Source organism: Halyomorpha halys, unplaced genomic scaffold (genome assembly GCF_000696795.3).
Source record: "Halyomorpha halys isolate HHAL.00 unplaced genomic scaffold, Hhal_1.1 Scaffold249.1, whole genome shotgun sequence".
NCBI lineage: Eukaryota > Metazoa > Arthropoda > Insecta > Hemiptera > Pentatomidae > Halyomorpha > Halyomorpha halys.
The window spans coordinates 942,815-959,052 of NW_027104890.1; the positions used below are offsets into that span (position 1 = coordinate 942,815).

General features: G+C 32.1%; 1 protein-coding gene across 4 annotated transcripts in view; it reads left to right on the top strand.

Moving 5' to 3' along the window:
* The window catches only part of LOC106680181 (myosin light chain kinase, smooth muscle), a 346,841-nt gene that overhangs the window by 217,743 nt on the left and 112,860 nt on the right, over positions 1–16,238 (top strand). For all 4 annotated transcript variants that reach the window (XM_067045717.1, XM_024359903.2, XM_014419703.2 and 1 more), the window contains exons 11-12: positions 8,701–8,833; positions 13,270–13,417. In XM_067045717.1, coding sequence (XP_066901818.1) covers positions 8,701–8,833; positions 13,270–13,417 — 281 coding nt within the window. The remainder of the gene's footprint in view (positions 1–8,700; positions 8,834–13,269; positions 13,418–16,238) is intronic.

Genomic DNA, 16,238 nt, shown 5'->3' on the forward strand with positions numbered 1-16,238 from the left:
AAACCCCTTCTCCTATTTCCTTATTCTTACTATCCCCTCTTCTGCAGAGTACATATATATTTTCTAGACTAGATAGCTAAGTAAGATATAAGTTAGAAGATAGAGACTGAGTAACATGTAGTTCTTGTAAATATATTAGAATAAAGTCATTTTAGTCTTCACTGATTTTTATGTTATTTATCTCGCGCGATGTACGTAGGAAATACATCACGCGTCTCATGACGAGGTTTTCATATGGTGGATTCGTCACTCCCACGCCTATTTTTGTGAGTGCCACCCATTGGCTTATGGGCCTCACAAATGCCCGGGGGAAGGTTGTGAGTTTGTATTGCATATTTATATGCTTGAAAAAATTCCGAGTAGGGTCGGGGACTCGATCTCGTAACCTTCGGTTGGTAGATTGGCGCGTTACCACGCTGCTACCTACCGTGACCCTCAAAATTATAAACAGACTTTTATTATTTTCTACAGAGTATAAGTTCAATTTGTATACGCATAAAGAGTCTCCAAGCTCAGAAAAACAAGGGGGAAGGGGGGGATCTTCGATTATGTACATAACAGCTTCTTTGATTTTTTGTTTAACCTAAGAAATTAGACTTCATAAGAAAAGATTTGGTATGTTTTGAATATATAGGATATTGTTATTAAACATGAAAAAAATGTTATTAAATAATTTTGTTGCATGTTCACAGTTCCTCCATTTTCATTTAGTACCTAATAGATAAGCAGAAGGGAAATGGATATTAGGATAAAGTATTACGGTGACTAATGTTCACTGTTCTGAGCAGAGGCTCAATATTTTTTTTCTAGTTCCTCCTGTTGTGTTAATAACGTCCTAAAATTAGCAATCTAACCAAAATAATCTGTGACACTGTTGTTACTCTCGGGCCGTATTTTGGAGACCCCTGTTGTAAAATGTTTCCTCCCGGGAGAGACTCCTTCTTTGGATTCCTTGAAGGTCGGCTCTGACGGATTCGTTAACCTGCTTGTTGAAAGGTTTAAGGTCATCTGTTATATCAGACTAACGCCTTATTGAAATTTGTGAGTCTAATCCGATGATGCAAACTGATTTAGGAACGAATAATGAAATCGATCTCCAGTAAATGGAAAAGGAAAGAGGAGTGACAGCTACACCAGCAGAACGGTTGTAGCTATAGCTGTTGAGGTCTATTCTTCAAAACAATTCCCATGTCCCTTAATTATTCCTGTGTTCATGATGTGAACAAATCAATTGGTGGATGTAAATATAATGGATAAAAATATTTATATAGGTAAAATCTACTCACTCCACACATTTATTTTCTTTAAGGAGAAACTGAAACATTGTTAGCCAAATCTCTTATTTCTTTTGGACCACTTAAGATATTTTCGTTTCGCTGTTATGATTTAAGCTATCAACGTTTTAAATAATTAATGTCGACTTTCTTATCTAGCCAAGACACCTTGGTTTTTTGTTTTTCACTTTATTTTATAAAATGACAAAGTGATGTGATGCATTAGCCAGTTATAAAATTCAGAGAGTACGAAGAGAAGTAATATGAAATTGTAGAAAACGACGTAATTTTCAACCTACTGTCCCCGACCACCGAATGTTATGGACGTCAATCTAAGAAACTCTTAGAGTTGACCATCCCTAATTCTGTTAAATAAAGAAATTTAACCATCCATTAAATGTTTTAATTAGTTTAAATGCATGTATAATTATGCTTCCTACATATATTAAAATTAAATTTGTACCACTACAACACAAAAAGGGTCATGGGTGCAGTACTTTGTAAGGAAGTAATGATACTAGACCAACGGTTGTGCAAGTAGGTGATTTGGTCAGAATCACGCTCGGGCGCCAGATTTTTACCCAATGAAGAGTACCGCATTTTTTATGAGGGTGGATGAATCCCGGAGGATTCCCGAACACATAGGGCTGAATCATGGCTACAGTGAAACAGAAAATAATTATCTACCACGGCCGGATTCAAATCTGGTTCCTTAGAGTTTTTAGCTCAGTGCCTTACCACTGATCTACCATTAATAAATAATAACTGTATCCAGATCTGTCTGATAAAAATGATATTTTTTTTAAAATCTTCCTCTAAAGATTTGAAAAAAATAAGGAGTTCTTATTCTGAGTGATCACGAAAAATTGATATATACAAAATAGTAAAGAATTTATGGATAAGTAAAGGAGTAGAATAGAAACATCCGATTTGAACGGGAAAGACCCCGTCTGCCGAACTTTCCTGATTGCCTTATGGCTTCATTATCTTTTGTTAAACTTTCACATTCTTGGCTGGAACAAAATTTACCTTCGTTATTCCCACTTCAAGAAACTCTAAAATACGATTTTTTATAGGAACAGAGAAATAGAAAATTGTGTTTATTATTTTCACCTTCCCTGGTCTTTTTATTATATGTTTTTTTCAAAAATCACAAAAATAGCAATAACTTCAAGACGAGCTCACCAATCTAAACAAAACTTAGGGACCTATGTTGGATGGTGAGTGAAAGTTGTATGATGCGCACGCCGTATCAAATTTTCATTTAAAAAATCATAAATTCATCAAATTCCATTTTTTTCAATAGATCTCTTTCTACTAACGTCATTGATAAATGCTCAGCAATTGTATTTCTCAGTTCATTCTTAATTCATTTTAATCTATCGACCACAGGGATGAGTAGGTCCCGAGGATCACAAAGCCCAGGGCCCGGGCCTGGTGAGCCCTCAGGGTAAAGATGGCACTGATAGTAGTATATATTAGTAGTAATACAATAATAATATTATTATTATTCTATAATAATATTACTATATTATTTTAGTATGGATCAGTTTTGCTTTACACTATCAGTGATGTTGTTCTTTTCAATATTTATTTATTTATTGCTACTAACAACTGAACATATTCATGCATCCAGTAAATTTTATTTTAGTTTACAATGGAGTGATACAGGCATGAAGTGGAACTTTTTTTTTTCGTAACTTCCTCTATTTTTATATTTGGTTAATACATACTTACAAACATACATATTACAAGATATATGTATATCAGTGAGATATTTCTATACATATATCTTGTTATATGTGTGTATTAACCAAATAGATGAAATGAGTAGAAAAACCAAATGGGTAGAGGAACTATCCGTTGGGAGCACTCTAATTTTTAACATTTAAATAATAAAAACGAAAGTTGTTAAAACTTTGTGTAATTGGCGACTCGAGGAACCTAATATGTTTTAAATATATCGTGTTTATTTTTATTTAATTTAGAAATACATTCATAGCGATCTACAGAAAAAACAATCTTTTCTACATCATCTAGTTCTAATATTATGTTAAGGTTTTTTTTTATTTATTGTTAGAATTTTCTATTAATCAAATTTAAATATTTTCCAATACTATACTTTAATAAAGCAATATTTTTTATTTAAAACAAAAATGTATGATGATTGAAATACACAAAGCAAATATACAATCATCTTAGAAAATTAATATTTTTATTTACCATTCTGTCTTAATTCTTTCTTTTTCTTCTTAATCTGTCTTTTTATACTTTTTGCATACCATCGGTTCACACCCCGCTAATTAATGAATATAGGCTCATTAACTGCATTCCAGACTCTTTATTATTTAATCTGACCTTGAGTAAAACAGCAAAACGTACTTAGATGCAACGAGAAGTAAGAGTAAACAGAATGACGCAACTGTGCATTTCATTATGCAGCAGAGGTTGCACTAATTATTTCTGACATTTAAGTAATCCAGGAACCGTTTAAGGCAATAGAAAATGCAAGTCTGGTTCTCTTGCGTCTGATAAATGATGAACTAAAGACATGAAGTTATTTTGTCCACACACCTTAAGGCATGCGGAAGGCATCAATTCAAAAACATTCTACTTTTAAGTTGTCATCTAATTTACACATTGTGGTTGGATATGTAAATATCTCTTTTCCAGAAAAAAAACTGGTATTAGACTGGTTCATAGACAATATGTATAAACATGTATATACATTTAACATTTTATATAATTATAATTATACATTTTATCTCAAAAGTTAATTAAAAAAAAGGAGTCAGAAAAGTAAATTTAAAAAATACCCCTTGAAGCTAATAAATACGAAAATGTACTTTTTTTTATAAGTAAAGGAATTAAGCAATGCACTCCTAAGGAAATAATAAGTAATTATTGAAAGATAAAAAAATAAGATAATCTTTAGTACCTAACAAAAAGAAATAAAATATCTTTATTCATTGTAAAACCAAATTTTAATAATGATATGTCACTCCTTCCGTTATAATGTAACTCTAACCACTCAAACCCCCTAACATTGCGTCCTCTTCCATTCCTGACAATCCTCCGCAGGCGCCTGAAAAGAAGATGGCCACGAGACCAGCTAATGTAAAATGTCATTAGAGTGCTACCAATGAGTAGTTTCTCTACACTCCTGTAATACTTCACTTTAACCTAGATCAGATTTACTATATGTATTATAATGTACAGTTGTAAATTGCAATAAATAAATATTTTAAAAAAATAATGATATATTTATCGCTGAATTCTTAACTATTTTTATTCCTCTTGGCACTACAGACCATGGGATCTTTATGGTCTTCTCACGGATATTATTGCTGGCGGGAACAGAGATAGCTAATCCATCCTTCCACTTAGATGGAACAACTATGTGGATTCCACGGTGCGGTGGCAGGCTACCTATAACTCCTTAACCTATCTCTTTCTGACCGAATCAACAAGCTTCCTTCCCATCTTCAACTCGGGTTCAAGGACAGAGACAAATCAGACTAGATACATGGGGCTATCCGTGTTCAGCAGGCGCAATATTTTATTCCCCAGAGCAAACCGTTAATGGACTGAAACTCCAGGCGTCTACTGAACATCCTAGAAGTCCACATCGTGATTCACGGAGTACACCTGGCATGGTCGTCATTCATACGCTCTGAATTGCCTCCAGTAGTTGGAAGGTCCTCTCTAACCCGGGAAAGGGAAAACAGAGAAATGTGGCTTTCCGTCATTGGGGTTTATGCATTTCGGGCGGTCACCCATCCAAGTACTGACCACTGTAGATATTGAAAATGTTGATTACCCGTTGCAAGCGCCTACACTCTTCGGCTTCTCTAATCCTCCTTTGTTGATGCCATATTTATAAGTCATTGTAGGATGATGAATGTTGAATTTTATTTCAAATTACCTACAATCATGCTATTGATAAGTGCATATCGATGGAAGCTTCTTTACAAGCAGCTATTATTTACAAAATAGCGAAGAGCCGGTAGATGGTTCAGTACTTGGTGTGTGGGAGGGAAAACAAACTGACACAGGTCTTTTTTTTTTTTTAAACTGATAGATTTATTTATTGATAGATATTACAATCTGCCACACAGTTGTGGGCAATAGGTAATATTAATGAATGATCTCATACATACTAAAATAAAAAAAAAATAAAATAAATAAGTAAACAAAAAAAAAAATGAAATAAAATAAAAAAACTCTCTTAAAATATATACAAACAAAAGAATAGACAAGTGAACATAATCAGACTATCTGTATGAAAAATAAATAAATAAAATAACATAATGATAAAATAATATAACACAGGTCTGGTCCCTAAGAAATGAAGACCGATAATAATGATCTTATCAACCACCTCGAAGCTTAATCCCTTAGGAGTTGGTGCTGATATATGAAAACACTAGCGATGTATATATTCAAATATATATATATATATATATATATTTTTAACATCAACATCAGTTAATGATCCTGGTCCTAAACTTGGTTCGGTAACACTTTTCAATGTTTTCTAAACAAAAAATTAAATTTAACTGGCCGGTTGATGGGTAGATATGTCAAAATATTAAATACTAGAAGATAGGAGATAAATATAATATCATTGTCATGACAAATTTTATTTGTCTTGTCACGATTATTTTATTCACTATGCAATTTAAAATATTTCAATACTAGTGTAGTATATATAAACAATAATAGAAAATGTTTGAGTGACTGAGTTATGTTTTATTACAAAAATAAAGAAATGATTTAAAAGTAAAAAACTCTTCTATTTGGGTTCAAACGGTTTTTTTTTTGGTTTTTTTAATCCGTTGCCTGAACCAAATCTATGTTTCAGGACGGATAAAATTGTGGAATTATCAATAACGTTTTTGTTGATTATTGATACTTTCTCAATGTTGAAGCTTAGTTAGGACAATGAAAATCTTTTTTACTTCTAACACATTTCATAATTTTAAAAAAAGATTAAAGATAATAAAGTTACATGAGTTATTTTTACATGCTTGCAGTACTATTGTCGCAGGATACCAAATTGAAAATTGAATATGATATTGATAAACTTCCCATCTCCATTCGCCAGTCCTCATCCATTCTCTCCTTTTAACAACACCTATTCCTTCATTTATTGAATAACCAAACCTCCACATCTTTGTAATCAAATAAATAGGCAGGTATTGATTAACATTATAAACAGTAGTAAAGCCAATATACCAATGTAATTTCATTCTACTATCTGAAAATTTGTAAACGCTCGCCAGATAAAAATCTCATATGAACCATGTATTTATTCTTAGGGGACATATGTCCCAGAATAAAGTTATTTTTTCATTTCATTTCATAAACTTAAAGGCATAAAATTTCACTGGTGCCAACTGCCAGGATCTACACGGATCTCTGTGTCGCACTAATTGATTTTGCAATACTTCTTACTGAATCTTTTACTGGCGACCTTCATGCATTAAAGTCAAATGCTACCCTTTAGCAATTCGTCAACTGAGCGCCTCGAGTTGAATATTTACATAATTTTCAATTATCAAACGACTATCAATCACTGCCAGACCTCCGCTGGACTGGGCCCTCGCTATAGAGAGCATAATGGATTTAGGTCGGAGCTTGAATGTCGAGATAGTAACTGCGATACTGCCATCGTTTCAGGTACCCACAAAGCGTTCTAAAGGCTAATATACATTATTAATTGTGTACTAGAAAGTTTGCAGTATGATAAATTATATTTTTTTGTTTTATTTATCTAGGTTATCACTGATTTATGCTTTGATTACTTTGAATTTTTTGAACGGACTTTGAAAGTTATTAGTGGTGTTGGTTGACTCTACATCATATCTCTGAAATAAGTCTTTTATAATTTTCCTCTGTCTTCTATTTAATGCTGCAGTTATTTTGCCTGATATAGTGAGGAAGACCATCTCTTCTTCGCAGCTTAGTCCTGCCTATCTATTTTCTTAATTATACTATTTTTAATATGTTTTAATTCGAGATTTTCTTCTATGTTTCATCCTATAAATCTTTTTTAACCTCGCACAGTCGTGTTTAGAGAAACGATGTAGTGGTGATTAGCAATGGATGCTAAAATATTGGTCACTCGAGTTACGATGTAAAGGGAGAATGCAAGCTTCCAACTCATCACAAAGCCTGAATTCAAGTTTTTTCTAGTCTTATTTTTTTTTTTTTTTAATTTTAATGTCAGTCAAACATGGTTCATAAAGCTCAACTGATCCTAAACCTGGCTCTGTAACACATTTCAAAGTTTTCTTATCAAGATATCAAATTTAACTGGCTCGTTCACGAAAGCCTGGCCGACAACCAGCGCAAAGTTTTATTGTTTGGTCCGTTGTTATCATTCATCTCTGATTTTTGAAAATTAAATACCGGACACTTACTGCCCTCTATCTTGATGATACAAAAAATCTTTCAGGTCTTACTGAAATGATACAAATACCTGAGATAATCAATACTTATTTACATAAAAAATATTCAGATTGTATATTTTTATATTCTTGTTTGATATTAAGATTCAAATTACTTTATATATACTTTTTAAATTAAAACTTGTCAAACAATTTACCTATTTCGGGGCATATTTTTATCGCCACCTCTAGATATGGTAGTTGCTGATCAGTCAAAGCAATGTAAAAACAAAACAACCAGTTTTAGTTTTTTTTGTGGTGCTGATGTTTCTCCCAACCATATGAATTATGTTCAGAGCTTAATCAATTCCCTATATTATGATACGGATTATTAATATATTTTACTATTTATGTATGATTATTATTTTATGGACGACAGACCATGTAGGCCCAAGTCCTCGCGCGATGTATTAGGAAATACATCGCGCGTTTCTTGATGTGGTTTTTTTCGTTGGATCGGTTCGTCACCATATTCAAAATATGTAAACCTTATATTGGGAACAAAGCAGTAAACTTATACTGTAAAAAAAGAAGTATAATTGTAAAAAATATTGTTTTGTTTTTATATTGTTCAACTGATCCTTAACTACCGTACATATATTCCTCATACATCAGGACAATTGACAATCCACCCTTCACTTCTAAAAGTCTTGTTCGAAACACAGAATGCGCAAGAACTCCTGATTCGTATTTATTATAATTTTTTTTTCCTTTTCCTCCTAAATATGTTGATGAAGTAAATTAGCCACATCAAATATGGAGCGGACGCTTTTCTATTAGGTAAATTACTCCTGATTCCTAACAATGTCCACTTTTACCACTTGCAAAGCCAAAACTACTACTTCACTCTTTTCATTTTTCTGATTTTTTCTTTAACTTCTTACAGTCGTAGTTATCTAAATTTTACATATATAAATGAATAAATTAATATTTATCATTTTCATTTTGTAATAAATTATACTTTTATTCCACAGAGAGTGCGACAGCCTGCCATTGATAAGTAGGCCCCTAACTGACACGACAGTGACGCTTGGACATACTCTGTACCTCGAGTGCAGGGTCAAGGGAGAGCCTGAGCCTACTGTTATTTGGACCAAAGACGGAAAGGTAACTACTAGATACATAACGTTTCATTCATAATGATTGTAACTATGTGTGTATACATGTATGGATATCACTTTATTGCATTATTCGTTACAACTGATTCCATATTTTAACTTCCACTTATATGAAATATATAGTTAGAGGTATTGCGAGCCTGAAAAATTTGGAATTCCAATTTTTGGAGGAAATAGACGTTTTGAGGCTCCCGGAGTCACAATAACTAAGTTTCTTAAAATGACCCATATATGTATGTGTGTGTGTGTGAGGGGGTGTGTTTGTGTGGTCAGCCTAGCTCCATAACGAAAAGTAATAAGAAACTGATATTGGGTATTTAAGGCGGGTCTAACCCTGAAGGGTGACAGCAACTTCTACCAAATCCAGACAGGAAGTGACACTTCATAGAATCGATTTTTGCCATTTTTTTTATTTTCTCAAAGACGACTCAAACGATTTTGATTAAATTCACTACATCAATGTATTGTTGAACGTCTTTATAAATATCAGATCAATTTTATCATCATTAAAATAGTTATCTTAAACTATTTTAATGATGATAAAATTAATCAGTATAATTAATTATAAATCACAAATATTTAAAAAATCTCCCTTTAAAGTACCTCTATTTTTTTTATTTAAATAAATAATTATTTCACATTGTTGGGAGTATTAAATAATGAAAAAATACTAAATATTAAAAAAAAAAATTATAAATAACTAAAGGAGAAAAAAGAAATAATAGAGACTGGTAGGAACCGGTAAAAAACCGTTAATTAAAATTAGGTTCCGAAATCAAAAAAATTAGTTTATTTTTTTTGTATTAAAATAGAAGATTTTTATAATAAAAAGTAAAACTAAAACGTTTCTTATAAACACTATTTACTGTACCGAATCAGTTATTGTTATTCTCCATTTGGAATTATCGTTCATTTATATTTGTACCATTAAATATAATTAATTGCGCTTAAGAAGGAATTAAAACAAAATCAAAATGTGTAGATAATTGCTCAATGTTCTTATTAAGAGTATAATAATGTTCTTATCAAGTAGGAAAAAAGGTAGGGACAAAGTAAAATTTCGTTATCAGTTTTAAGAAGAAAGAAAATCTTAATGAGCAAATTTTAAGAACGTTTTATGAAGTTTCTCCATTGCGGTCCCGAAATAGCACCAAATTTGTTATAGGCGATATGGGGTAGATGATTTAAAAAAAAAAAAAAGTGTAAAATCTATTTCATATGTTAAAGTAACACTTCCAGTTGGCCGACTTCAGTAAAAAAGTAGCTATAACATATCATAAATACGTAAATTATTATAAATGAATAACATAAATAAGTTCAAGTACCTGGGGGAAATTATATGTAGCAATGGGTCAGAGAAAGAAAGCATAAGAGAGAAAATACCTAAATTGGTAGACTAAGCTTTGCGACAAGCAATTTATATAATAATAGGAGCCTGTCAATAAACGCTATGATAAAACGCTACAATACGTCATGGAAACCGCTTTCTTCCTCAGCCTAAGGAGAATGTTAGTGATAGAAAGAAGAATACTAAGAAGAATTTATGGCCCAAAGAAGACACAGGAAGGCTATTGGTTGAGACCTAATAAGGAAATATACAAAGAGGTAAATGATTTGGGAACGGACATAAGAATAAGAAGACTAAGATTCTACGGACATACGCTGAGGATGCACCCAAAGAGATTAAATAGCGAAATATTCTATAAAATGAGAGGAAACAGGAGTGCTGAGGGGTACATCAAACAGATGTACCCTTCAGGGAAGAAGCTGAGAGAGTGAAAATAACAGACCAAGACTGTTTTGATAGGGATGCCTATGGGAGAAGACTAAAAGAAATTGAGATCCTCGTGGAGGAGAGAGGTGCGAGACAGGGTGTCTCGTGAACCGAAGAAAGAAGGAAGGAATATTCGGAAAGAATAAGGAAAAGGTGGGAAGAAGGAAGGAAGAAGAGAAGAGGTATGAAGGCAAGTGAAAATAATGATATTCGCATGGCCTTTAAAGCCATTCCGTGAAAAAAAAAATACGTAAATTATATTTTATACATCTACTTTAAATTATATTTTGATAATTTCGACCAATTGACTATCACAATTAAAGAAAGAAGAAATGGAAATTAATATTGAATATTTTGGCTGGATCTTAAATTTAAATTTATCCAAAAAATTAACATTTAGTTCCATAATTGGTGTGTTAATACCAATTTTGATTAAAAATTTCTAATACACTATTATTTGGTTTTTATAACAATGCACTTGAAAATGGGAAATCTTAAAATAAAAAAACTTAAAGCCTGAAACTTTAAGTGAAATTAGAGATTTGAATTCAGAGGAACCTATTACGTTCTTTAACGTTGAAAAATTAAAAATTTTTATGATCACAATACTTCACATCAGTGTATATAACTCAGTGTGAGGAAATAAAAAATGTTTATATATTTAGTGTAAGATATTTGCGGTAGGATGTTCCGGCTTTACTTGAAAAGGCTATAAAATACATTAGTATATCTTAATTTTTTTTATTTCAAATTTTCTTATCTGATGGGTATCAGATTAAGGGGTCTTAATCCTGCTGGTTTTCTCACAGCAGTCAATCTTCACAAGCTAAAAATTAATCCTATTTTACAAGTGCTACCCAATTTAAGTTATAGCAGATTCGTTCCTAAAAGAAATTTCCGAGATTTAGTGCAATTCACGTTTATAGCTAACGTTGAATAATTCTATACATGATTAAAAGCCGGTCTCAGAGTCAAAGTTAATGTAGTCTTGGATTTAGTACAAGAGTCGGAAAGAGAAAAAGGCAGTTATCTCACCCCAATTTTTGATTACTTTAATGAAAACTATGTATAATTAATAGTCAAAATTGACAAGTCTGCCACGTATAGGTAGGGGGAATAAAAACTAGCGGCTGTTTCAAAACCTTAAAAAAACATTAATTTTTCATTCGCCACTCTATATCTTAAAAACAACACTAGAAAATCTAAGAGAAAATTATTTAAAGAAGAGCAAATTTGCTGAAATATTAGCCCTAAAAGAGCTATTTACGTCCAATTGGTCTCGAGATAGTAGTTAGTTAATTTATTTTGAGAAATCTATATCTCAGCAACTATGTGACGTACAGATGTCTATTAGCACTCAAATTAAAGCTATTTAAATGGACTATAAAGAAGTTTATGATTTTTACCTTCGTAGGAATAGTAGTTTTCATGATATTTGCTAAAATAAATTGATTTATAGCTGTTCGGACAATAAGTTTGATTTATGAAAAACATCATTTCAGAAACTATTAAACGTAAAAATGTCTGCCAGCGCTCAAATTAAAGCTAGTTAAATTTACTACAAAATAGTTAATTATGTTTATTATTGTAGGAGTAGTAGTTTTTATGATATTTGACAAAATAAACTCACAAAATGTTAATTTCTAGTTGTTCGTATTAAATATCGGATTTTTGAGAAAATTTATATCTAGATCCATAAGACGCACATATGTCTGCCAACACTCAAAATAAAGGAAATTTAACTTACTATATAGTAGTTTATGACACTTATTTTCCTAAGGGTAATAGTTCTTATGATATTCACATATGAATATAAATTTGGCAAATGAAAATTTGTCCGAACAACTATAAATCAATTTATTTTAGCAAATTTCATGTAAACTATTACTTCTACGAAGATAAACATCATAAATTGCTTTATAGCTCATTAAACTAGCTTTAATTTCAGTGCTAATAGACATCTGTACGTCAAATGGTTTTTAAGATATAAATTTTTCAAAATAAATTCACTAACTACTTATCTTTCAGTATGTTCCACACAACATTTTTATGAAATGTTGCTTTTTAAAAAGCTATATGTCCAAAACTATTTAATGTAAATAACTCTATTAGAGCTCATATTTTAGCAAATTTACTCTTCTTTAAATGACGTTCTCTTAGATTTTCTTGTGTTGTTCCTACTTTTTAAGATTTAGAGCTTCGAATGAAAAATAAGTTTTTTTTATCGCTTTGAAACAGCCTCCATGTTTTATTCCTCCTACCTATACTTGGTAGACTCATCAGTTTTGACTAGTAATTATACATAGTTTTCATTAAAGTTATCAAAAATTGGGGTGAGATAACTGCCTTTTTTCTCCTCTTGGGCTCTTGTACTAATTTGATCTGACCTAACTTACATGACCGTTTTGTAATTAATAATACCATATTTCCGGCTAGAATTAAAAGCTTGTTTATTTTATCCTACAATTTACCTAATCCTTACCCCAGGTAATGAAGAGTATAGGACAGATTGTTAAATTAGTCTAATTACCCGGCTAGTAGTTCAATATGAAATATATTTATCTAACTTAAATATTCGATAATTTACTATATGAAGCAGATATACTTCTGTTAATAAAATATAATTTTTAATACTGTTCCTTTTTTTATAGTTGGTCAAAAGAGGCAAGAACTGGTTTGAGGCAGAAAGAGCGATCTTAGAAATCCCTGAGCCTTGCCTTACTGACGAGGGTACCTACACCTGTACTGTCACCAACCCTCTCGGAACAGCATCAACATCTGCCTACGTCCAAGTGCTAGGTAATCATCTTCCACGTTTTATGCCATGCATTTTAATAAAGTGCATAATTACGTAAGAATACATTTTTTTTTCTTTATCAATTTATTTGACCTTAACTACATGTTTTCTTACTAGGAAACATGTATTATTCGTTGACGAATGACCATTGAAAAAAATAAATAAACATATTTAAAATATAATAGGTAGAGGTACTTTCTAAGTTGTTATAGTTTATATCATGGGACACTTAGAATTATTTTAAGATTGTATAACTTTTTTTTTTTGTCACGGAATTACATTTAAGAATTAATCGTAGAGCCAAGGTCAACAAGAGGTCGAAAAATACGCCAATATGACGACGGGTGTTAGCGAAAACCTAAGGCATTTTTGTAAGGATCACGACTGTGATGCCACATCCTATCTTCAGAAGGTGATATTCAAGTTTGAAGTTAGGCTTCAAGTCTAACTTGGAACAACACTATCAATGGAGGGACTGAGATCTTCAGTGATGATGGCACCTTTGTGGATCTCAGATGGGTAGTAATGACCTTGGCCATCCACAAAGGATCTGTTCGTTATCTTGATGTATGCATCTCCCTCGTGGACCCAAAATACGTTGGCATCTAGCTTGATAATCTTCGGGTGAGTATTGAAGGATTACCCAATAAATTGAAGGTGATATTTAGAGAAGGCACTATTCAAAATTGGAACAGTCGGTGGGTCACTACTACAACAGAGGCTGGTGGCTGTGTTTCCCCATCGTCAATTACAACCGGCTGCCAGGTTGGTCCTACTCTCGATTTTGCCAGAGGCGTAGAGATTTTTGTACCAACAACCTTGGAAAGAATGTCGACCTTATGTGTCCCAGTTCTGGGTGACTGCAGTACAGGTGGTTACGATAAGCACTGTGACCACTCAAGGCCAAGCTGAAGAGTAGAACTGGCTTTAAGATTATTTTCATGTCCCATTATAACTTAAGTAAAACACGAAAAAGACAAAATCGCCGGAAATGTTTTGAAGTGACTCTGGGTAGAAATGAAGATGGTTACGGATTTCTTGCAAGTAAAATTACATGAAATGAGAATAAATTCACTTAAATAAACTCCGCTTTGCCGAAAGGTAGGGTAGGGGAAAAATGAAATTATAAATGTTGTATGTGGATTTATAACTAAAAACTAAAAAACGCTGCCACTAAACAATAGTTTGTAAGTAACAAACAATTAATGTGATTTTCCTACCACGTTGTGCAATAACCGAAATAGGTTTTTCTTAGGGATTTAGCCAATTTGCGATTATTTAAAGAGCGTTGATTACGTGACGTAAGTTTTTTCATATTTTTGATGTTTAAGCTCACAATATTTTTACAGTCTATATAAAAAATATATTTTTGCCCTTATAAAGTGTAACGTTCTTCATTACTGTGACAAAATTAAAAAAAAAAAAAAAAGATACTCTGTTGTAAACTATAAGCTAATTTAAGGGCCCTTTACATGATCAATATTATTGAACCAATATCGGATTTTGTCAACATATTGACTGTCTGAAAGGTATATTGAAGCATTATTTACCTTACAATGTTCTGATTCTATACTAACCTTATTAATATCACTAATTTATAAATCGTGGAAAACCTTTTTTTTCGTAAATAAAGATTGTGTTATTATATATTGTGTAATCTTGTTGGTTCACGGGTGTGCCTTGTTAAAGTGATGTATTTTCCAAAAAAGAAAAATTTAATTTATATTAGAAGGGTTCTCCCTAAAAATATTATGATTTAGAAATTTGATACATTATTGATAACCTAATCCCACTATTCCTTGCAATGACGATACCAATGAATCAGTCCGTAAACCTTAAGGAAGGCCCTCGTGTTCCAATATGTTAATTTGGTGAAAGGTAAGATGGTTAACTCCTAATCACTGAAAAGTTTGAAGGAGCGTTATGATCTTTTTTTAAGGGAATAAAATATTTTGTAGATCCTTAATTCTTGAAATTCTTTGGCTAACGAAATATTTGTTCATAACATTAGCATACATTTGTTTGTTTTTTTTTATTATCGAGTCCAACGGGCTCTCCTTTTTTCTTATCAGCTCAATCAATCGTAATTCACATAAATTCCAATCCGGCAATAAGTCCTGCGTTTTATAATGCTGGCGATTCCACCCGCAAGAGACTCGCCGGAACAACATACGGTAGATCGGGTCACACTCACTTAGTGATTGGTGTTAATTATGCAAATTGGACCCGTTGATAGCCATCGTACATGTTGGTTTTTATATAGCTCACTCTGGAATAACGGACCTATCAAGCTCCATTAAACTAAGACCTTCTTAATAATTACAAAACTTGACAAGCCCCAACTCCTTATACCACCATAGGTAAACACCAATGCCACATAATTTATTGTTAAATATTATAATTAATATTAATAATAAAATAAAACCATTATATTGGAACCAATTACTTTTTTTTTCAAAGTCCATATCTGAAAAAAAGAAAAAAAAAGAATTCATGTAATTTAGCAGAAAAGCTGTCTTTTGAGATGTTTGTTTATATCTGAAACTGCATTTCATTTTAAAACATTCAATAATTTTTCAATATCCAATTTATTATCTATTTATAGCAAAAGTTAACTTATGCCGCAATGGTGGGGGGCGCTGAAGGCAGGGCCTAAAAGAAGGGATTGGTTTGATATTGCAGCGAAATCAGGAATTTGATGTGTCTTCTCTTGATAAATTCGCAGGACCTTTGGAGCATGAAGTAATTGGTGGAGAGCCGGTGGTTTTTCCTTCTTCTATACTGTAGTCTGGACAATCTCCCTTTATAATATTATTAAAAATA